This window comes from Cervus elaphus, chromosome 27, assembly GCF_910594005.1.
Source record: "Cervus elaphus chromosome 27, mCerEla1.1, whole genome shotgun sequence".
NCBI lineage: Eukaryota > Metazoa > Chordata > Mammalia > Artiodactyla > Cervidae > Cervus > Cervus elaphus.
Genome location: NC_057841.1, coordinates 35,660,242 through 35,684,758, shown reverse-complemented (window position 1 = coordinate 35,684,758; position 24,517 = coordinate 35,660,242). Strand labels below are relative to the sequence as shown.

Sequence of the window (24,517 nt, the reverse complement as noted above, 5' to 3'; positions counted from 1 at the left end):
AGGATGTCTTATGAAAAGCTCTGGCAACTTGTTATTTTTATTCTATCTATAGTGCACTCTTGAGAAACTATTCCTTTAGGTAGAGAGAAGAACAATGTGATTTCTTTCACACAATTCTGTCCTAACACCAAAAACAAATTCTGAACTCCTGCCAACCAGTTGAAATTCCATACAGAGCCCTCATTTCCGGATTCAATGTCCACAGTACCAACCACACTATGAGAATTTAATAAAATGTTTTTTGAACTGAATGAAATAGCCTTCTTTCCTGGTTGGGCACCATAACCAGCTGTTTCAGAATCACATCACCTCTTATCAACCACAACATAATAAAGTAAAAAAAAGGAATGATCCTGTTTTTTAAATTTTTGCATGATACAGACTTGGCCCTTAATGGGAAAACCAAATACAAATGTCAACACGCCTCAAAGACTGCAATCTCAATTAGGGGCCAGCAGCATTTTCACTAAGAACCTAAGAAAATTCAAGCCATTTGGAAAAACAGTCAAGGAAAGACTGTCAAGGAAAATCCTCAACAAAGAATAGTACAGGGAAACATTACCAGCTAGTAAAACCTTAGAAAAACAAATATTGAAAATGCAACACTGGTGAAGGAAGGTGACAGATGAGGCCATGAGTACAGAAAACACACACAGTCAGTTCTTCAAGTGGATGAGAAAGGGGTAACAGAACAATGGAAGAGGAATGGATGCTTGATGAAGGGTACAGAGGTTAAGTGATTAGCAAGCTGAGGGTCTCACATCCTGAGTACATTCTCACATCACCTTTTCTGCTCAAAACCGTCCACACTGGCCAGCAGGGCCGAGCCTCTGGCTATGGTCTGGGGTTATCGCTCTCCCTGATGAGCCCCACTCGAGGCACCCAGGCGGCTCTCTTCCTCAAATGTGCCAAGTGCCCACCTACCCTGGGCGTTCACACTGGCCTCTCCTCTGCTTTCACTGCTCTTCTGCTCGAATCCCTCACCAGGCTCCCTCCCGTCCTTGGTCCGGCTCTCTGCTCAAGGTCACTTCAGAGCGACCTTCCCTTCCGTCTCTGCTTCTCAAAACAACAGCCCACTGACTCACCCTCTCTTCCATTTGGCCCGTTTTATTTTTCCGCACATCACTGCCCGGCATTGTACACATTTTTCACTTTGTCTGTCTCCTCCCACCAGAACACAAGCTCCAAGAGCATGGAGACAGTCAGATTTTGCTCACTTTTGGGTCACCAGTAACCACAACAGCAGAGACTCCTCATGTGTTGCATAAATGTGCCACAGATACACTAGCGGAGGACAGAATCAGATATGCCCCAGCTACTGCCTAAGCTTAGTGGTTTTAGAAGAACTCAAAGAGGAGGACCAACAAGTCTGACTTAAAACATCTTTGTTTTAAAAGACTTGGAAAATTTAGTCGTAAAAAATATAGAAATTATCATTGTTCTTATCACTGAAGGTTTGGAGGCATGGAGCACGTTATATTATATCCACACAAAATACTATGCAGAAGGCAAGCTATGAAAACCATGCTTCCAAGAACAATATGGAAAACCATTGATGCATAACATAAGTAGGACTTTAATATGTCAACTCTATTTACAAGCCATAAACTAAAAAGAATACTTTAAAAAGAATAGTTTAAAAGGTACTTTCTTAGGTGTTTGCCGGCCTGTGCTTCTGGACATCTTCTGCCCTTCCCACACCCCCAGGGGAAGACCCTAGCCACCATGTTTGTATCTCCACCCCAGCTCCTGCTGACTGGACCCATGGCAGACACTTCACACAAGGCGCCATCACACTGTCTCCCACTTAAAACCGAGGTTAACGGATAATGATCCGCTGAATGTAGCTACCGGGCAGCCATCTTCCCTCACGTACGTTGGAAAACAAAAGAGCTCATCTGCTAAGAGACAGAAATGAGGGACCACACAGTGAAGAGAGACACATACATACAGTGAGTGGCAGCCCTCTTGGGGCCTAACAGCATCCTGTTTCCTGATTCCATCCCCTCTGATGGTGAACAGCATTTCCTTTTCTGAAATACAGAGAGATACCTCTGTATTCTTATATTAATATATGATCCTTCTTTTGCTTACACTCTCGAGTTGGTATCTATTATTGAAAATTTTAAAAATCTAGTCTACCACAGAACAGCAACTAAAACCTAAATCTTTGGATGTTTGGGTAGCAGTGATTATACTTTTTCAGTGCCTTCATTTGCCTCATGTTGGCCACAAAAAAAGAAGCATGCCTTGCAACTTTAAAAAATGCTCAAAAATAGGTATGAGAATAAATTCGAATGGTATATAATATGCCAAAATACCAGAGGCTATATTGGAGTAATTTATGTTCTTTCTCTATTTTTAAAATTTCCTAAAATGTGGACACTATTACTCTTATGGCAGTAGAATAAGAAAAACTTTTTTTTTTAAATAAAAAAATGTTTAAAAAACTTATTTTCTTACTCTTATGGTAAGAAAAAATACTTTCTCAGAAAGCACCATCTTAACTTTTATAAAGAACACATTAACATCTTTTAACGGGCAAGCTGAACTTTCCAAATATCTGTATCCACCTTCCATTACTTTTAGAAGTTTACCCTTCAATCATTCTGTAAACTACTGCTGCTGCTAAGTCGCTTCAGTCATGTCCGACTCTGTGCGACTCCACAGATGGCAGCCCACCAGGCTCCACCGTCCCTGGGATTCTCCAGGCAAGAACACTGGAGTGGGTTGCCATTTCCTTCTCCAATGCAGGAAAGTGAAAAGTGAAAGGCAAGTCACTCAGTCATGTCTGACTCTTTGCGACCCCATGGACTGCAGCCCACCAGGCTCCTCCGTCCATGGGATTTTCCAGGCAAGAACACTGGAGTGGGTTGCCATTGCCTTCTCCACAGTAAACTGCTACTAACTTTCAAAGGTAGTCATGATGATTCTTTCCCACTTCCAGCTTTACTATTTTTTCATATTTTTGATGACACAAATTGGTAGTATCATCATTCTCAAGCATGTATTTCCACTTTTATTATATAGGAATGTACCCATAAAGTGCTTTTAAAAATTTTTTTTTCTTTTTATTTGTCTATTTATTTGGTTGCATTGGGTCTTAGCTGCAGCATGTGGACTCTTAGCTATGGCATGCAGGATCTAATTCCCCATCCAGGGATGGAAACTGGGCCCCCTGCAATGGGATCACAGAGAGTCTTAGCCACTAGACCACCAGGGAAGTCCCCCATAAAGTGCTTTTACCTGTTCAGTATGATGTTAATATTGAAATAATGGCATATCTATTATTCTACAACTTCCTTTCTTTGCTCATTGTTTTATTTATCTACATTGATATAAGTAGCCCCTGTTGTATCGATTTTAGTATTACTGCAAGTATTAAAGCAAACCCCAGCTGATTTGAGCTATCAGGCTTATGTCCACCTTTTTAATATTTTAGATAGAGCTGAAATAAACATCATGGTACATAGTCCCTGTATTTATGTGAATGCACTTTTTTCATGGAAATGAATTTTAAGTTCTATACCTCTATATGGATCTTTTAGTAATGTGATTTTTGCCATCTGTGTATCTTTGGTGAAATGGCTGAAAGTTTTTAGAATTGGGTTATCTTCCTCTTAAGAGTTATAAAGGTTCTGTATATATCCTAGATAGAGGTTCACTGTTGTATATGCTTTGCCAATATTTCCTTCCATAAAATAACTTGCATTTTCATAACAGTGCCTATTGAAGAGGAAAATGTTCTAATTTTGACAAAGTCCAATTTATCAATATTTTATCATTCATACTTGTGTCATATTTAAGAAATCTTTGCAAAACCCAAGATAACTAAGATTTTCTCCTGCATTTTGTTCTATGGTTTTATGGTTTTAACTCTTATGTTCATTTCTTTGATCCATCTAGATTCTAACGTTTACACATGATTCCCAAATTTGTATCTCCACCCAGACCCCACTCCTCTAGACTCAAAGTTCTTTTTCCAACTCTATCATGTGGATTACATAATCATATTTCAAAACTGTAATGTCTTAAAAACCGAGCCCCTAATTCTTAGCAACTCTTCACCTGCCCCTCCTACAGTCTTCCCCTTCTCAGGACTGTAAATTCCAGTCCTCCAGGTCCACAAAAGGGGATGTGCAGCAGCCCTGCTGGGCTGTCCCACCACTAAATACCCAAGACACGCTCTGCAGCTTCTCCTACGGTTACCCAACTCTGTCATTGACACTGTCCTGGGTGTATAAGTCTATCCTTCTTATTTGAGAACTCCACATTTACAAACTTGCCTACTGTTAAAATTTACTTTAATTGCCAATCAATACTCGTGGTAATTTTCTGGCTATTCACAGACACATCCAGATTAACAAAAAAATTTGAGTCTTCTGCCCACCTCTCCATGTTTCTACCCATCATGAACCCTGTACATTTGTCATTTTACTGCCTTTTTTTCATACGCAAACCAGGTGTCTTCAAAGGCTGATTAAATAAACTTTTTTTTTTTTTTAAAGAGAAAAAAACTTGAGTCTTCTAATGCATTAGTTCCCTGAAGCGGAAAGGCTGATGCTCTGCCCTCTTGTCTCAGCTCTCAGACTGTAAACAAGAGTCCTCGTCACAGTCTACCTAGGGCCGCATTTTTCACCTTTCTCGCTTCTTGTTTCTGGTGATTTCACTGTTGAAACTGGCCCCCAAGCACAGCGATGAAGTGCTGTCTAGTGCTCATAAGCTCAAGAAGCCTGTGACGTGCCCCCCAGATAGAATACATGTTACAAGATCTTAGTTCAGGCTTGAGCTATGATGTTCCTGGTAGCGAGCGCAATGTTAATCATCAATAATATACATTAAATAAGGTGCTTTTACACAGAGGCTCACATATTACAAGGTTACGTGAGATCTGTAGATGAAATGCTGTGACCAAAGGTTCATAGGAGCCTCACTCTGTATTTCCCTTATGAGCAATGGTTCAGTATCCACTAATTCAGAGGTCCCAGAAACATTGTATTAATAGAACAAAACTACCACAAATAACAAGAACCTATTTTTGGGGGCTCCAAAATCACTGCAGATGGTGACTGCAGTCAGGAAATTAAAAGACACTTACTCCTTGGAAGGAAAGTTATGACCAACCTAGATAGCATATTAAAAAGCAGAGACATTACTTTGCCAACAAAGGTCCATCTAGTCAAGGCTATGGTTTTTCCAATAGTCATGTATGGATGTGAGAGTTGGACTGTGAAGAAAGCTGAGTGCCGAAGAATTGATGCTTTTGAACTGTGGTGTTGGAGAAGACTCTTGAGAGTCCCTTGGACTGCAAGGAGATCCAACCAGTCCATCCTAAAGGAGATCAGTCCTGGGTGTTCATTGGAAGGACTGATGCTGAAGCTGAAACTCCAATACTTTGGCCACCTCATGCAAAGAGCTGACTCATTGGAAAAGACCCTGATGCTGGGAAGGATTGGGGGCAGGAGGAGAAAGGGACGACAGAGGATGAGATGGCTGGATGGCATCACCGACTCGATGGACATGAATTTGGGTAGGCTCCAGGAGTTGGTGATGGACAGGGAGGCCTGGCGTGCTGCGATTCATGGGGTCGCAGAGTCGGACACGACTAAGCAACTGAACTGTACGTTTCCTCCCCTTGAGGGTAGGAATCAGATTTTAAGTCACCTTTAGTGCCTCAGGTGAAATAGGCATTATTAAACATTTAGGTCTTAACTGAGAAGTGAATCAACAAATTTTTTCTTTTGTATAAATGACTTGACTTCAAAATTAAACAGTTTAACACAGACTGGATACTAAAACGAAACACTTTTTTTTTTTTTAATAACTTCATAATGACCAACAATGGCTTTCACCCACATGCTTACCATTCTTGTTCTTCAGATTAGGGTCTGCTCCATTTTTCAGAAGCTTTAATGCACATTGTTTATGAGCCCGGTAAGCAGCACAATGCAAGGGTGTGTTGCCTAACTGATCCGAACAGTTAACATCAGGAGGATTCGGCCGGTTGAGCTAACAATTGAAGAAATGCAATGTGAATTATATGCCGAAGACAGACTTTCTCCCGTAAAACCACATAACCGATAATTCAGGTGGACCCTCACGCTCCTGAGCCTGGGCACAGCTGGGCTCCTTAGCATCTCGACTGTCAGTGGCTTCCTGCTCAGAAAAGCAGTAAAGCCACATCACCCTCCATGCTCTCCTCAAGCTGCCATGGGGCCTCAGGTCCACACTTCCCTGACAGCAGACACCACACAACAGGCTGGGGCGCTGGGATTCCACGAAGATCCACTCGCTCCTACCAGTCTTGCAATTCACCCTCGTGACAACAGAATTGCAAATTGGTCTACCAAAGAGGGCTTTCAGAAGAGTTAAAACCATAAATGTTAAATGTGTAAATGTTAAAGGTCTACTGAATTTGTTGTTCCCGGTTGACTTCTTTAAAAACAATTCTTTACAGTCTCCATTTCAGACAGTTTAAAAAACGTTTTAGGCTCCATACTTGGAAACCAGAGAAGCCTTTTCAAACAAGCTGAAATAACTTTAAGGCAAACTGCCATGCTTCAGTCTTGAATTTAGAACACATTCAGAGTTTTGTGTTTAATGAGACTATTTTCAGGGAATGCAAACTGAAAAGTAGGTCTCCTAAGGAGAAAAAAATAAAATAGGTAAAGTTTTCAGCCTGTTCAAACATAATATAAATATTTCAAAAACAATGTCCATTGTCTGTATGTTAATTTCTGGAAGTACAGCATACCTTTCAGAAGTAATTACTCATCAAAATTAGAGAAAGATATTCCTTTATAGGATTCTATACATTACATGTCAATTTTAAATTGGCTTAATCATTAAAAAAAACTATCCTTACATTAAATGTTTACCTTGAAAAACTGGATTCTTAACCATTAGGTTTTCAGTAGAAAGTGTAGAAGTAAATCAGAGAAAAACACTATCATGTAAAATGAATCCTGCTTAAAGTATCACCAGACTGTTTTTAGATATTTAAAGATTTTTGTTCTATTACTTTGATCTCGAGTATTTTGGCCCCACAGTTTGACTACATTAGGAACGCAACATTAGATAGAAAATTTCCCGCAGCATAAAGAAATAACACATTTATTTATTTTTTTTTTACCAGAGCTGTAAGTTCTGCTGTTCTGCCTTCTCTTGCTGCTGCTAAAAGTAATTCTTCAAGCTTTCTTTGTTGAGTCCTTTCTACAGCTGCAAAAGGAAAAGTACATGTTACTCTACTTCTAGGCTGGATCCTATTAGCAAATTTATCACAGAGATGTATAAAGAATGAAGGGATCACGGTGAGAAAAGTCACAATGTTTTGAATTGTAGTTCAAATGCTGTGACACTTCATTATTATTCTCACTGCCTTAGACTTCAGATTACAGAGCTGAACTTCCCTCACGTTCTGATGAATTTATGTTTTCAATTCAGAGGTCTTTAAGTATGTTACTCACTACAATACCCATCACAGATAATTATGAATTATTTTTTTATGCTGAAATATTATTATTTATGTGCCTTAGAAAGGCAGATTAAGTGGGGAGAGGTGCTCATACCTTCCAGAACTTTAGAATGTGAAAAGTAATAATAAGAAATAGTGTTAATAAGAAGATATTGTTGTTGTTGTTGTTTAGTCGCTAAGTCACGTCTGAGTCTTTGCAATCTCATGGACTGCACCAAGCCAGGCTTCCCTGTCCTTCACTGTCTCCTGGAGTTTGCTCATACTCATGTCCACTAAGACATACAAACCATATAAATATATTTAGGTTTATATATAAAGTACATATTTTTATAAGAATATTTTATGTCCTTAACAAATACTATAGCATTTACTACAGGCCAAATACCTTTCAAAACACTTAAAAAATATTAACTCACTAAATCTGTGTAGCTACTCTTTGAAGCATTACTATTTTCCCAATTTTATAGTTGAAGAAACTGATACAGAAACTTAACCTACGGAACTTAACCTAAGTCACAGTCAGGACAGGGAGGAGCTGGGACTTGAACTTGGGCAGGTGGGTTTCCGAGGACCTGCTCTTACCGTTACTCTGTGCTGCTCATACTTGCAGGGAATGAGAGCAATCTGATTTAAAAGAGTGGAATATGTAATAAGGTCTCATTTCTACTATATCTGAGCTCTGTTTTGGCTTGCAGAAAAGAAGCAATTTCATAGAAAGGTTAACAATAATCCCCCTTAAAATATGTGTATAATGTCCTGTGCAAAGGCTGCAGGGGAGGAATATAAAAGTTTCGCAGGTCTTCCTGAGAAATAATGAACATTTATTAATAGTTAGTAATTACTATGCACTAACAGTTGTTCAGGACACTATGCATGCCCTTGCATTTCAACTACAGGAAACACAAAGCTTGAATACCGGAATAGCTGGAGCCGGTAGCTTCGTCTAAAGAACTAACATCACTGTACACCAGCAACTTCTATCCTCACATTTTAATTTCTACGCCCACATCCCCTCCCTTTCCATCTTGGAGGAAGGCTGCCAAGCCTCCACACAGGCTCCCAGTACTGCCTTCTTTCGCTGGAATTCACGCTCTTCAGCCTTTCCTCTCACTGGTTGTATGGCCACTGGTCTGTGAGCTTTTGAGAACAGTCCCTAGCCTTCCCTACATACCTCTGTTACTGCATGTATTTCCCAGAGCTGCACTTTATGCCCACAGTCATTCCTGAAGTCAGGTACCTGTTCTTACTCTTCTGTGCGTCCTAGGCACTTATGACAGTAAGACACAGTGCATGTTCAGCCAGTAAATAGTCTCTGAATAATCAAACAATGCTTAATAATGATCATTCTAGACTTGAAGGGTCATTATGCTTCCCTATGATTTCTCTCTAGATTGTCTTGGCTCATAAATGAAGGAAAACAGGATCTGGAGTTGAAAACTCTGCTTATGTTCCTGTCCTATATTCATTCTGGACACTGAAAAAAAGACTGTTGGTCTAGCCAATAAAACAAGTACTCCAGTTTAAGGGACTTAAAGTTTCTAGAGCACCAGTAATATTCTACTCCTTGATGTGGGTGCCATTTATGTGGATATGTTCCCTTGTGAAAACAGCAAACCATACATTATTAATGTGTACTTTTATACATTTTATACCTCAAGAAATGTTTTTAAAGCCAACACTCTACCCCCCAAATAATTTGTCCTTTAAATTTTAAATGTTATATGACTATAAACTAGCTCTTTTCAATCAGAATTCAGAGTTAGGGAAGACCACAAAGATCATGAAGCCTAACTCCATCCTGACAAGACACTCACATACACGCCCAGGGTAGGTTAAATAGTAGTACACCTGAAATGCAGGTGAGAAACTAGCAAATATACTTCATTAGCAACAGAAAATCACCATTTTGCAATTTCTGTAGTAATGAGTGATTCGGGCAAGAATTATCAATGAATACTAAAATCACTGATTTGAAGTTTGTCGGTAATCAGGATACTTACCATGGTCTCAATTTTTCTTCCCAAGGATTATTTACTAATTACAAAAGTGGGACTATGTACTAAGTACCTTTACAGTGGACCACTAGTGATCAGAGATAATTTCACCAACAGTGGAACAAAATGACATCATGTACCTAAAACGATGCATTGATATAAAGCATACCACCTCATTCTATTCCAACTACAACCCATGCCAAAAACAGATAGCTTAAATCTAATTATATGAAAAGAGAAAAGCCCAAATTTGAAGGGCACTCTACAACAGTAATATTATGATATTGATGTTACATCTCATGAAGTTGATCATTATATAAGGAAATATCCTTGTTCTTAAGAGATACATACTGAAGTATTTAGGGCTAAAGTATCATGTCTGTAAATTACCCCCTCACAGTGTAGGAAAAAAATTAAAAGTAAATAAGTAACATTAAATAATATAAACCAGATGTAGCAAAATGTTAATAACTGGTGACTAAGAGTAGATGTACAAGTATTTGTTGTACACTTGAAACCTTCCTTGAAGGTTAGATATTTCTCAAAATAAAAAAAGTCAAATGATATGAAGAGGATACTAGAGTCCTCTCTAGTGCCTGGGAAGTTGTAATCTATCCTCTCCTAGGATTAGAAGTGTTTGGGAAGCTCACTACCTCTTTTAAGGCAACCCAGGCCACTGTTACAATAGACTGGACCCAAACATAAACTCCCTGGCACTCCATTAACTAGACCATCAACTGGCTCTGGTTGGCCTCAAATAAGAATATCCGTCTTCCAATATAACAGCTCTTGGGGTACTTGAGTATGATTGTTGTGTCTACTGAAGTCTGTCCTTCTGGGGTGAAACATTTCTTGTCTCTACATGCATTACCCTATGATAGTGTTTCTGGTCTACCTGTGGTCTTGGTGGGTTGTGGATGCACTCCCTGTAGTCTGACCCAATTACCATGCTCTCCACAAACGATATCACACCTGGCTAAAGGAATCAGAGCAAAATCTCTCAATTTCTACTTCCACTTCCCCAGCCAGGATCATACTGTAGCTGATAAATCATAGAGCCCATCAGGTCAACCAAACTCTTGCCCTTAACACAGCTGGGTTGTGAGGGTATGAGGTCGGGTGCTTAGAGCATGTCTTTACAACGAGCCCCATTAAATGTCAACTTGTCACACAAACCCAGTATCCCAGTCCATCAGGAGACCATCAGTTCTGGGTTCTCATCTTATTACAAACAAAACGACAGGACAGTCATTACAAACACTTATTATAAACAAAGACAGTACCTCATCCTCCCAATCAGATCATGATTTACTAAATGGCAGGGATCACATCTAGCATGTTCAATCTCCGTCAAAATCACATAATACCGAGCCTTATAGAAGATGTTATGTGTTGATTTCTTTATTAAAAATGAAAGGGTTCATTTTAAAATCAAGAGCAAGTAGAAATACTGATCTAAAAAGTGTCTGACAAGCAGACATAATTAGAGGAACAAGGGAAATTTTAGGTTTCAAGGCCAACTGGGAAGTAATAAGAAGCAAGACCGTGCTTTGTACATAGATAAAAATACTATAATAAATAAGTAAATGCCCTTCAAATAAAACATTATCGTGCCCTCCTCTGAACTGCAAAGGAAAGAAACACAGGATGTGTGTGAAACTGCAACTTAAAATTCAATACCTTTATTCATAAGGGAGTAAACAAGAAATCTTCCCTTCTCTCCTACAGAAATACTACCCAAAAATAATTGCAGCCAAAGCCCTGGATATTTGGGTAACAATCCTAACAAATGAAGCTTCCTGATGTAAGCACTGAAATGTTTTTGTCTTAAACTATTTTTAGAGAAATCCCTCCTATGTCTTCTTAAATGTAATTGAATCTTTGAAGCTCATCCAGCAATGAAGCTGATCCATGAAGACGTTACTGTGGCCGTTGTGCTACAAAGATGCCCTCAGGATAACAGAGCGGCCAGAGCTCTCTCTGCCAGAATCACGTGACTCCCAGGAGCCACACACATCCAGTTTTCCTGCTCTGGGCTCCTGTATTTCTTCATTATCACACTTCTGCAGCCTTTCAGCTGTACCCTCTCATGTCTCTAATTTTTACTTTTAATTATGCTGGAGACTGAATTTTTAAAACTTGCCATAATGTTATATAAAGTAAGAATTCAAAAGCCCTGAGGAAGCTCTCAGACAGTTTAACATCCAATCGATGAGTCTCAAATCACACTATCTTTAGAGCACAGGCTCAGTCATCTCTTTTGGCATCTCAGAAACCATTTTCTACTTATATCCTGGGCCGTGGCTATAATGAAGTTAAGTGCTGTTTAGAGTAAGATCCGTAATATTTTACCTTCAAGCATGTTTCTGATTTCTTTGTCATGAGTGACCTCCTTTGCTGTCTGGCCATTCCCATTAACAGTAGTAGTATCAGCATTGTACTCTAAAAGAAGCATTACCAACTCCTGAAACAGCAGAGAAATTATTTTTAGCCATTATTAAACTAAAACTGTATTATAGCCCTTTTTCAAAATTCTAATTACTACTGAATGTTTACAATAGAAACAATGACTGTAGGAATCTTTAACGTCTTTCAGCTCTGTTTAAACGCATACTAAGTAAGCATCATAAACAGAATATTCTACAGTTCAACTAATTGTGATAACTGATGACTGCCTACACAGTTGCCAATCTCCAATTAACAGAGACAACTTCTGTAATTGATTTTTAAAGTAAATTATCTGGTTGTTTTACCAAATTGATTCATGTGGTCACGCTAAATATGAGTTAACAAAGCTATTACTTAAAGTAGTAATTTAAATTAGATAATTAGAGCAGACAATACATTCATTTAATATTATTCCAAGACCTGTTGAAAAAAATTCTTCAGCAGACTTAGATCTTTTAAAAGTTAATTTTAATGTTTATAAGAAACAAGACACAATTTTCTGAAGTGATATAGACTGATGGGATACAACACTAACAAAGGAATGGGTTATAATGAAGCAAATGACCTCCTAAAGTCAATTTTCAACAGAGTATAAACAGATGGAATAGAAACTACATCCTTCATATTTACTCTAAGTGGCTAACAGCTCTCTTAGGAATTTCAAACTAATCAGCCCAGTATCACTGGTTTGGTTATATAACTTAAGACAGGACAGGTGGATGAGAGTGCGAGAGAGTTACAGGAAACTATTAGAGATTTGACGTTTAACTTCACTAGGGTGTGTAGCACTCAGGCAGGGGATGTGCTAACACTTGCTTTTTAGTTCTACAAGAAGACAGGATGAAACACAGTGCTACCCTAACCTCGAGGTTGACAGTACACTGATACCCGTAGGAAATGATATTCTGTGTCATTAAATGTTATATTTTCCTATGAGTTTCATTTTTCCACTGGGCCACACAATTTTCACCATTCTTTAAAAAGAATTTTTTGTAGTTAAAAAAAAAAAAAAAAACCCTTAAATATACATCCAAATGCAGACAGGAAGAAGAAAACAAAATACTCATTATCCTGGTCACTCCATGACCACCATAAACATTTTGGCAGGTTTCTTTCTAATCATTTTTCCCATGCATAAGTTTGAGATTTTTCAAAAAAATACAATTTTATTTGTGTGACATAATTAAGTTATACCCCACTTGCCTAATATATCATTTTCTAGGCTATTACAGTGTTCATGAACATACTTTTCACTAAATGTTATTCTATAAAATCTACTACCACATTTTACAAATAGAAAAATTGCTAAGAAGTCTAATATGTTAGTAAATTCTTATAAAATATCTTAGCATTTCCTATCTTTTTAAAGGAAAGATTTTGGGAGAAGTGTTTTCATGCTTCATGCAAAGAGTTCGTATTAGTAAAGAAAGTAGAACATGGAATGATAGAAAATATTTATAAATCACATCTGAAAAGGAAACCACATGCAGAATATATAAAGAACTTTTTACAACTCAACAATCAAAAGATAATCCAATTAAAAAATGGGCAAAGATAAAATGAACAATCAGAAAAGGAAATTAAGAAAAATGATTCCATTTACAATGGCATCAAAAAGAATAAAATGCTTTGACGTAAACTTAAGCATGGAGATGAAAGATCTGTACACTAAAACTACTAAATATAGCTGAAAGAACTTAAAGAAAGACATAACTAAGTGAGAAGACATCTAGGAATCATGAATGGGAAGACAATACTGTTGAGATTTTTGGGTAGTGTTCAGACACTACCTAAAGCAATCCACAGATTCAACGCAATCCCTATCAAATCCCAATTTTTTTGGTCCAGAAACAGAAAATCCCACCCTAAAATTCACATGGACTCTCAAGAGACTCCAAATCACCAGAACAATACTGAAAAAGAACAAAGTTGGAGATCTCACACTTCCAGATTTCAAAACTTACCTCCAAACTGATCAAAGTAATCAAGACAGTGCTATAATGGCATACAGACAGACATATAGACCAATGGAAGAGCACAGAGTGCCCAGAAATAAACTCACATACGTGTTCAAACGATTTCTGACAAGGGTGCCAAAACCATTCAAAGGGAAAAGGACAGTCTCTTCAACAAATGGTGCTGGGAAAAACTGGATACTCAGATGTGAAAAAATAAAACTGGACCCGCATACTTTACACCACATACAAAAATTAACAGAAAATGGATGAAAGACTTAGTGGAAAACTTAAAAACTCTTAGAAGAAACCATAAGAGTAAGCTACATGACATTAGATTTAGAAATGATTTTTTGGATACAACGCCAAAAACATAGGTTAAAAAAAAGGAAATAAACTGGACTAAATCAAAATTAAACAATTTCTACAACAAATAGCACTATCAAGAGTGTGAAAAGGCAATCCAGAGTGGGAGGAAATATTTGAAAATCATGTATCTGATCTAGGATTTATATCTAGAGTATGTAAATAACTCCTAAAACTCAACACCAACCAACCAAACTATCAATTTTAAAAACAAGCCAAGAATCTGAAAAGGTCACAATACTGTATGATTCCAACTACATGACATTCGGGAAAAGACAGAACTATGGAGACAACAGAAAGATCAGTGGTTGCCACTAGGGGAGCATAGAGGATTTTTAGGGCAGTGAAAACACTGTAATGATAGACACATTTCATTACATTTTTCTCGTTGCACATACAGCGAGAGTGAACCCTAAAGTAAAGTACAGACTTTGCGTGGTTGCAGTTAGTGTAGGGTCATAACTTGCTTTAAGGGAAAAAAGTAAAAGGACCACATTGGTGAGGAATGTTGATAATGGGATGCATGTGTGTAACCACAATATACATGAGAAATCTGTATCTTCCTCTCAATCTTGCTGTGAGCCTGAAACTACTCTACAAATCTGTCTTTAAAATTAAAGAAATAAATAAATATATGGGCAATGGATTCAACAGATATTTCTCCAAACAAAAATGGCCAATAAGTATACGAACAGATGCTCAATAAATCATTATGGAAATGCAAATCAAAACCAAATGAGATACCATTTCACGACCCTTAGGATGCCTAAAATTAAGACAGACAACAACAAGTGCGATGAGGATGTAGAGAAATTGAAACCTTCACACGAGGCCAGTGGGAATGTAAAACAGCATAGCTGCTTTGGAAATCAGTTTCGCAGTTCTGCCAAATATTCAACATAGAAATACCATGTGGTATGGCAATTCTACTCCTAGATACACACATAAATGAAAATATATGTCCATGACAAAAATCTTGCACATGAATGTTCAAAGAATATTCATAATATCCAAAATTGGACAACCCAAACGTCCATCAGCTGATGGTTGGGTAAATAAAATGTTATGTCCATACAATGGAAAGCTGTGCTTAGTCGCTCAGTCATGTCCGACTCTCTGCAAACCCTGGACTATAGCCCGCCAGGCTCCTCTGTCCATGGAGATTCTCCAGGCAAGAATACTGGAGTGGGTTGCCATGCCCTCCTCCAGGGGATGTTCCCAACTCAGGGATCGAACACAGGTCTTCCACATTGCAGGCAGATTCTTTACCATCTGAGCCACCAAGAATACTGGAGTGGATAGCCTATCCCTTCTCCAGGGGGCCTTCCCGATCCAGGAATCAAACCAGGGTCTCCTGCATTGCAGGCAGATTCTTTACCAGCTGAGCTACCAGGGGAACCCTTAGAATGGAATATTATGTGGCAATAAAAAATGAAGTACTGATATACATTATAATCATGAATGAGCCTTGAAAACATTATGCTGAATAAAAGAAGCCAGTCACAGAAAGCCATGTATTATATGCTTCCATTAATGTGAAATGTCTAGAATGTGTAAATCTATAGAGACAGTAGATTAGCGGTTGCCAGAGCCTGGGGAGAAGTGGTAACAGGGAATTACAGCTCATAAGTACAAGATTTCTTTTTGGGGTAATCCAAGTGTTCTAAAATCGACATGTGTTGATGGTTGCACATGTCTGTCAACATACCTGAATCACTGAATTGTATATGGGTGACCTGTAAAATACATGAAATAGATCACAATCAAGTACCTATAGAAAGAGAGCAGAGATTATTCAAGCCAGGTACCACATGGCACATTGAAGTTATTGAATGTTATTTCTCAACACACCTCATCTAATTGTTTTATATAATCTCTGAAACTGCACCAGTATTCTAGTAATTAATTGTCCTGATTTTCAAGAAAGTGTAAGAACTAATGTGGTAGACTTCCTGTTTAAATGAAGGAAGTGTTGTTCAGGCTTCAGAAGCAGGAGAGCAGACCTCTGACCTTGCTTCTGACCGGCCTGAGCAGTGCCCATGTTCTGTACCTCCCAAAAGCACAGTTAGTCAAGCAGTGATTTTTTTTTAATTTTAATTTATTTATTTGACTGCACCAGGTCTTAGTTGCAGCACGTGGGATTGAGTTCCCTAACCAGGGATCAAACCCAGACCTCCTGCATTGGAAGCATGGAGCCTTAGCCACTGGACCACCAGGGAAGTCCCAGGGCTGCACTTTAAATAAGAAAGGTAGTGGGTCTTGGAACTCTTGAGTCCCTGGAGGCATGCCAACAGGGGTTTAATGATATCCTGTGACTCACAGTTCAGTTGCTCAGTCACGTCTGACTCTTTGCGACCCCACGGACTGCAGCACACTAGGCTTCCCTGTCCATCACCAACTTCCGGAGCTTGCTCAAACTCATGTCCATTGAGTCGGTGATGCCATCCAACCATCTCATCCTCCGTCATCCCCTTCTCCTGTCGTCAATCTTTCCCAGCACCACGGTCTTTTCCAATGAGCTGGTTCTTTGCATCAGTGGCCAAAATACTAAAGTTTCAGCTTCAGCATCAGTCCTTCCAATGAACACCCAGGACTGATCTCCTTTAGGATGGACTGGTTGGATCTCCTTGCAGTCCAAGGGACTCTCAAGAGTCTTCTCCAACACCACAGTTCAAAAGCATCAATTCTTCGGCACTCAGCTTTCTTCACAGTCCAACTCTCACATCCAAACATGACCACTGGAAAAACGATAGCCTTGATTAGACGGACCTTTGTCAGCAAAGTAACATCTCTGCTTTTTAACATGCTGTCTAGGTTGGTCCTAGCTTTTCTTCCAAGGAGCAAGCATCTTTTAATTTCATGGCTGCAGTCACCATCTACAGTGATTTTTGAACCCCAAAAATTAAAGTCTGTCACCGTTTCCGTTGTTTCCCCATCTATTTGCCATGAACTGATGGGACTGGATGCCATGATCTTAGTTTTTTGAATGCTGAACTTTAAATCAACTTTTTACTCTCCTCTTTCACTTTCATCAAGAGGCTTTTTAGTTCTTCTTCACTTTCTGCCATAAGGGTGGTGTCATCTGCATATCTGAGGTTATTGATATTTCTCCCAGCAATCTTGATTCCAGCTTGTGTTTCCTCCAGCCCAGCATTTCTCATGATGTACTCTGCATATAAGTTAAATAAGCATGGTGACAATATACAGCCTTGACGTACTCCTTTTCCTATTTGGAACCAGTCTGTTGTTCCATGTCCAGTTCTAACTGTTGCTTCTTGACCTGCATACAGATTTCTCAGGAGGCAGGTCAGGTGGTCTGGTATTCCCATCTCTTGAAGAATTTTCCACATTTTGTTGTGATCCACACAAAGGCTTTGGCATAGTCAATAAAGCAGAAGTAGATTTCTCCTGGAACTCCCTTGCTTTTTCGATGATCCAACAGATGTTGCCAATTTGATTTCTGGTTCCTCTGCCTTTTCTAAATCCAGCTTGAACATCTGCAAGTTCACAGTTCATGTACTGTTGAAGCCTGGCTTGGAGAATTTTAAGCATTACTTTGCTAGCATGTGAGATGAGTGGAACTGTGCAGTAGTCTGAACATTCCTTGGCATTGCCTTTCTTTGGGATTGGAATGAAAGCTGACCTTTTCCAGTCCTGTGTCTACTGATGAGCTTTCCAAATTTGCTGGCTGTATTGATTGCAACACTTTAACAGCATCATCTTAACTCACAAGACAAAACAAACAGCATTGTAAAAAGGTTACAGTAAAACCATAGCTGCATTTTTGCATGCAAATTGATGATAATATCAATTTGTGGCCTGGGATTATAAGTGGGAACCCCGGAAACTGCAATTTGAAGTCTCACCTGTGAAGTAGAAACACTGCTCAAGACCTTTTCCCAATTAGGACTCCAGATTGCTGTTTCTCAGGACTCCCTAGCACGCGGTTCAAGCCTGGATGTGGGTCAGCCCAATTTGGTGATGCATGTGCTGTTATTTTACTCTATTGTTTCTATTTCTCTTTTCTTTTAATGACTATATATTGAAATTAAGTTATATAATCCTCTATTAAATACTGAAATTGTTTGTGTGTAATGAGTGGTTTCTTTTGTTAATCACTCTTTCAAACATGAAACAAAAGTAAAACTTTGGTCTGGAGAAACAGACATAGAGAACAGACCTATGGATGACACCGGGGATGGTGGCGGGTAAGAGCGGGGAGGAAGGAGAGGGTGAGATGAATGGAGAGAGTAACATGGAAACTTACAATACCATATGTCAAATAGAGAGCCCATGGGAATTAGCTGTATGCCTCAGGGAACTCAAACAGGGGCCTGTGACAATCCAGAGGGGTGACAGGGAGGGAGTTTTGGGAGGGAGTGTACATGGGTGTACCTATGGCTGATTCTTGTTGATGTATAACAGAAAACCACAAAAATGTGCAAAGTAATTATTCTTCAATTAAAAAAATGAAGTGGAAAAAAAAAAACTACTTCCCTGGTGGTCCAGCAGCTAAGACGCTACACTCGCAAAGCAGGGGATCCAGGTTTAGTCACTGGTCAGGAAACAAGATCCCACATGTTACAACTAAGTATCACACACTGTGACAAAGATCCCGCATTCCACAACTAAGACCCAGCACAGCCAAATTAACTACTTAATTTAAAAACATTTTCTTTTTAAAAAGAATCAATGTGGAGCCAGACTGATATAAATCCCCAAAGGAGTGGACTATAGAAAATGGGCAGAAGAAATGGTATGCACAAAGATAGACAGGTACCTTTAAGAAAACAGAATATGCTTCAATTATGTGAAAGTAGGCTACGGGGGGGGGGGGGGGGGGGGGGGGGGGGGGGCGGCGGGGCGGGGAATCAAGACAATGCAGAGGGTCGGAGCTGCTCCATGCAGTCTAAGGGGTTTGGGAAGGGAAGTGACACCTTTGAATGGGTTCAGAGGAATGACATCAGACTGCAAGTTACAAAGAACACCTGACCGCCCTGTGAAAAAGACAGCAAACCTTCCTGAGTGTGGTCCCCAGACCTGCGGTAGCTGCACGAACCATGAAACGGGCAGAAGCGCAGGTTCTTAAGCCCCTCTCGGACCCACCGAGTCAGAAATGCCAGGGATAAGGCCCAGAAATGTCTAGGTTAGGAAGCCCTCCAGGTAAGGAACTCAAGTGCTCAGGCAGAAGTCATCAGAAGAGGTTTTATTTAAATCACAATTAGAAAAAAGAAGGCAGCTGAAGAGACCAGTGGTTGGATTCTGCTGCAGGGATGGGAATGAAACCCCCCAAACAGAGAGGTCCCCAGTGATTTTTAGTATCTCAGTGGGTAGAGGAAGTTTTAATTTTCTTCAAGGGTCTGCTGTAGTATTCTTATATTTAAGGAAAAGAAGTTTTTAAGGCAAACTGCTCCTCTATGCCAAAACTAAAGACCATCCTGCCCTCTAACACTGTGTGCTCAGCTGTGTCCGACTCCCCACGACCCCATGGACTGCAGCCCGCCAGGCCCCTCTGTCCACGGGATTTTCCACCAAGAATACTCGAGTGGGTTGCCGTTTCCTCCTCCAAGGGATCTTCCCTACCCAGGAATTGAATCCACATCTCTTTCATCTCCTGGACTGGACCTAACATTTTGTACAGATAGCAAAAGATTAGCTGACATCTTCTTCATCCCTCAGGATCTAGAATTCCTAATATAGTCCTGAGCAGTCCCTGATGCTTTTTCACAAAATTCCAGCTCCAACCACTGTTCCCTAACAAGTTTTCCTTGTGTCAACTGAATATGTGGTTCTCTTCTGCATGGTCTGCCAACTCTCCACACTCTTTAATTATTCAGTTAACATACTTAAACTCTTACACTGTACAAGGCCCTCCACACGTCAGGGAAAACATATTTGGATAATGAATACTGAAGGGATCCAAGAAAGAGAAAGTGCTGACGAAAATCAGAGCTGAGATTAGGATACTGACTGGGGCATTGCTGGACAGGGTGGAATTATGAGGTTGGGGAAAAAAAAGAAAAGGCACTGGGAGACGGCAGTCCAGGTAAAAAGCAGTGAGCATGTTCTCAAGCGTCAGTTAAAAAAAAGAGAATTTAAAGTGACACATACTTCAATGACCAACACAAATACTGCATAAAGAACTTGTGTGAAGGAAGAGACATCCCATGTTAGAAACGTGAAATTCCAGATCCCTGAGCAGTGAGGAGCCCAAACACACAGCGAAGACAGAAGACCTGGATGTCTGGAAAGAAGTATGAGGTCAAGATAGATTTCCAAATAATCCCCCAGGAGAAATAATGAAGCCTTAAGGGCAGATGGGTTTCTTAGGGGGACGGTTTCAAGAGGAAAGAGAAGAGTGATTTTAAAAAATCAGAGGAACACCTAAAATGAAAAGTAAGGAAAATGAGCAAACACAAACAGGTAGGAACCAGAAGAGCAGCCAAGGATGCAGCAAGAGAAACGGACTTCGTAGAGCCTTTTCCCAGAGGGGTGATCAGCTTTGTGAGAGCACAGCTCTGGAAAATACGGGACAAAACCTTAAAAATAGCGAATCACTGAGACTTCCCTGGGGGTCCAGCGGTTAAGACTTCCTTCCAACACAGGGAGATAGGGTTCAATCCCTAATCAGGGAACTAGATCCCACACACCACAACTCAGAGTTCACATGCTGCAACTAAGACCCAGTACAGCCAAGTAATTAAATTAAAAAAAAAAAATTTTTAAGAGTCAAAGGAAAATGCTAGAAATAAGATAAAGAATGCCTTTATGACCTCAGTAGACATCAGAGCACAGCTGAGAAAACAGTCAGTAAATCTGAAGACAGATCAACAGAAATTAGTCAAACACTAAGAGAAAAAAAATGGCATGGAGGGAGGAAGAGGTAGAAAAAGGGGAAAAGAGAGAAAACAGAGAACGGAGCACCCGTGTCTGTGGCCAGTATCCATTTAACAAATGTATAGTAAGTTACTGAAGAATTTGCATCAAGTAGTACTTTCTGAATCTAGCAAAAAAGAATAAAAAGGAGAAAAAGATGACGAAAGCAGTATCTGCTACCATTTGCTCTGGTAACTCCAGGGCAATTTGCCTTCTGAAATGCTATATCCTGTTAACTATTTCCATAACTCTCTGCAGGTCAGCCCTCTCAACCCTCTGAACTCACTCATTCATTACCGTAACTACAGCCACCTGATTTCTGATGTTTACGTGCCACCTCCAAGCCTCTACTGTTTTGGGGGCCTATCCCCACTGCTACCAGTGAAGCAGATCTGCACAGCCATTTCCTTTTTCTTGGTGGCATGCAGGATTTTAGCAGTTCCCCAACCAGGGATGGAACCCACGCCCCGTGCAGTGGAAGCACGGAATCTTAACCACTGGATCACCAGGGAAGTTCCTTGCAACGCAATTTCCTACAGGCAGTTCTTGGATCTCGGAGGACATAGAAACAGTTTCTCAGTGGTGCTGGCGCCTTTTCTGCCCATGATTTCTCAGTGTTTTGGTAGATGACGTATTTCCAGGCCCTCCCAGGGCACAAAACTATATGGTATGATCCATATTCAACTCAGCATGCCTGCTTATTTAAAACCTCCTTCAATTATCTGCCATGGCATTTCTGGCATTTTGACTCCTATAATGGGGGCCACTGCTTTGTTCATGCTGCTAGGAAACTTCCAGATACACCTCAACTTGTACCATCAAAAGAAATCAACAATGGTCAGAAGCCAAAGACAGATGCTCCAATAAAAGTCATGATACCATGTCCAGTCTCTGGACCTGATTCAATTTCAGACTTAGAACTATGTTATTGAAGGAGAGGCCAGACCCTGGAAGGGAGGATTCTGCAGCCCCAAAGCAAATATTCAGTCATGAATCTCTCAGACCATCCCCAAAGGGACCAATGACCATTTACTCAAGTAACTGTACACCAGGGAAATGGGAAAACCCAAACATTTCACAAGTTACTAAGTATAAGATGCAAGAGACTCAGCATTATCTGGTCCCTCTGTTAGACAGAAGGCACACAGAGGAATGAGATAGTAAAAGACACCTGGGCCAGGTCTGCATCAGAGTGCATGCACTGAGTTCACAAACACATCCAGAGGATACTCTCCTAGTCCCTAAATGTGTAACTGGAGCAGACATGTTAAGTTGTTGGCAAACGCTCATATCCCTTCCTTGGTCTACAGTGTAAAAAAGCCACATGGAAGGCTCTAAGTCTGCCCTACCCCATATCCCGGCCAGGATTAACAAAAACCAATATCTCACTCAGGGAGGATGACAGAAATTAGTGCCACCCTTAAAAACCCGAGTATGCAGGGCTGATGGTCCCTACACGCTTCCATTTCACTCACCACTCTGTCACTGCGAAACCAGAAGGAAAGCGGAGGATGGCAGGGGACTCCCACAAACTCAACCAGACAGCCCCAATTCTAGCCACTCTGCCAGAGGCTGCATCTTTGCTGGAGCTGGTTAACAGCACCTAAGTACACAGTACACAGCAACTGATCTGGCAAACATATTCCTATCTAGCCTCATTAAGAAAAAAAGACAGAAGACAGTGTATTCACACAGACAACAGTACACATTCACACTGATAATTCTGCCTCAGAACCATCTAGGCATCCTGCAGAAATCACCCTGGTCCACTTCACCAATGATGTCCTGGTAATAAAACCAGATGAGCCAGAAGGAGAATGCTGAAGGCCCTAATAAGATACATGTGCTACAAAGGGTGGGCATTCTTATGTTTCAGGGGCTTTTTTTGTGTCAGTAAATTCTCAGGGGTTCAATGGTATGGGTGATGTCAGGACACTGCCCCCAAAGTGATGAACTTGCACTTCCATCTCGCACTTCCTGAAACAAAGGGGGAAGCACAACGCCTGGCTGTTCTTCGGGTTCGGGGACAGCATATTCCACATCCGAGCAGCAACGCTCTGATTCCTGTGCCAGATGAGAGAGGAGACCTGAACATTCGGCTCCTGTGTCAAAGGACCAGGAGGCAAGAAGAGTCACCACCTTAGCAGAGGTAATTAACTTGAACATCAGAAGAAAGGAGGACTATACACAACAGAAACACAGGACCACATTTCATGTGCAGACGATACACTGAAGTGTCTCCTGGTGTTTCCTTGTCCAACTTTGACAGTAAATGGACAAGTGTAACAACCCCAGTCTAAGAAGGCATGGTATCCAAGGACTGGGACCTCCAGGCTTGGGGGCCTGAGCCCCACCACCAGGTAAGCCCCAAAAACCAGATCTGCTAGCCGAGGGGAGGGGGATTCTAGAGCAGATAGTCCAAGAGGGAGAAGAAGATTCAGTTGAGGCCCCAAAGCTGATTACAGCAACAGGAGCTCCCCATGGTCAGCGGAGGCAGCCCTCGTGGGAGCATCAGCTTGACCCCAGTCTCTGCTCACCCCTCCTTCCACTGGTGTGACCCTTTGCACTCCGATAAGCCTGTTGCACACTAACCTCCATCTCCCTTCTCAGAAGCTCAACCTACAAGAAATAGCAATGTTTATACCTCTATTTTAGGGATGTCATGTTCTGGTAAATACAACAATACACGTCAAGTTGTCTGGACAGTGCTCGACTCACAGAAGACACTCAATATATAAGCATGAGAAAGCATATCCTAGGGAACAAGACAGATAAGCTTATGTAGATGCCAGGATTACCTGTATCCTCTAGATTCCAGGTGAGAGACACAAAATACCTGAGACAGAACACAGGAAGCCTTGATTTTGACGCAGACTCAGCTCCAGTAGAAGATAGTAAGTGGAAAAAAAGTCCATACCACAATCCAATTATTAACTGTATTCCTATATTCAGCTGATTATAGAAGATGTAAAAACCCCAGAAACAGAACTGTATTTGAAAAATAAAGGAACAAATGCTAAATACAACATCTTAAAATCCTGAAATATTAATTTTTATTAAAGAACAGTAGAGGTCGCTAATGGACCAAGAAAAGCCTACCAGGTTCCTTATAAAATTTTGGAAGCTGCATTTTATATATTTGAAAGGATAAGAATTTAAAGTGCTTTGTAACAAACCACATCCCTTTTCAACTCCTCATTCTATTTATTAAATCACCACCCAATCATATTTTAAACTATCTTCGTGGTAAAAGATCACAGCAGAAGAGGATAATTTGATTCCTTTCATGAGTACAATTAGAAATTAAACTTTTTCAAAATTTAATCATGCTTAGATATTGAGCACATAAATTTTTAATGTTTCATCCGTGGCACAACCATTTAGCTTCAGCTTAATCTTATTTT

General features: G+C 40.2%; 1 protein-coding gene across 2 annotated transcripts in view; it reads right to left on the bottom strand.

The window, feature by feature from the left end:
* The window catches only part of OSBPL1A (oxysterol binding protein like 1A), a 213,259-nt gene that overhangs the window by 158,567 nt on the left and 30,175 nt on the right, over positions 1-24,517 (bottom strand). For both annotated transcript variants that reach the window (XM_043889695.1, XM_043889696.1), the window contains exons 6-8: positions 11,821-11,932; positions 7,133-7,218; positions 5,865-6,009 (exon numbers count right to left, since the gene is read on the bottom strand). In XM_043889695.1, coding sequence (XP_043745630.1) covers positions 5,865-6,009; positions 7,133-7,218; positions 11,821-11,932 — 343 coding nt within the window. The remainder of the gene's footprint in view (positions 1-5,864; positions 6,010-7,132; positions 7,219-11,820; positions 11,933-24,517) is intronic.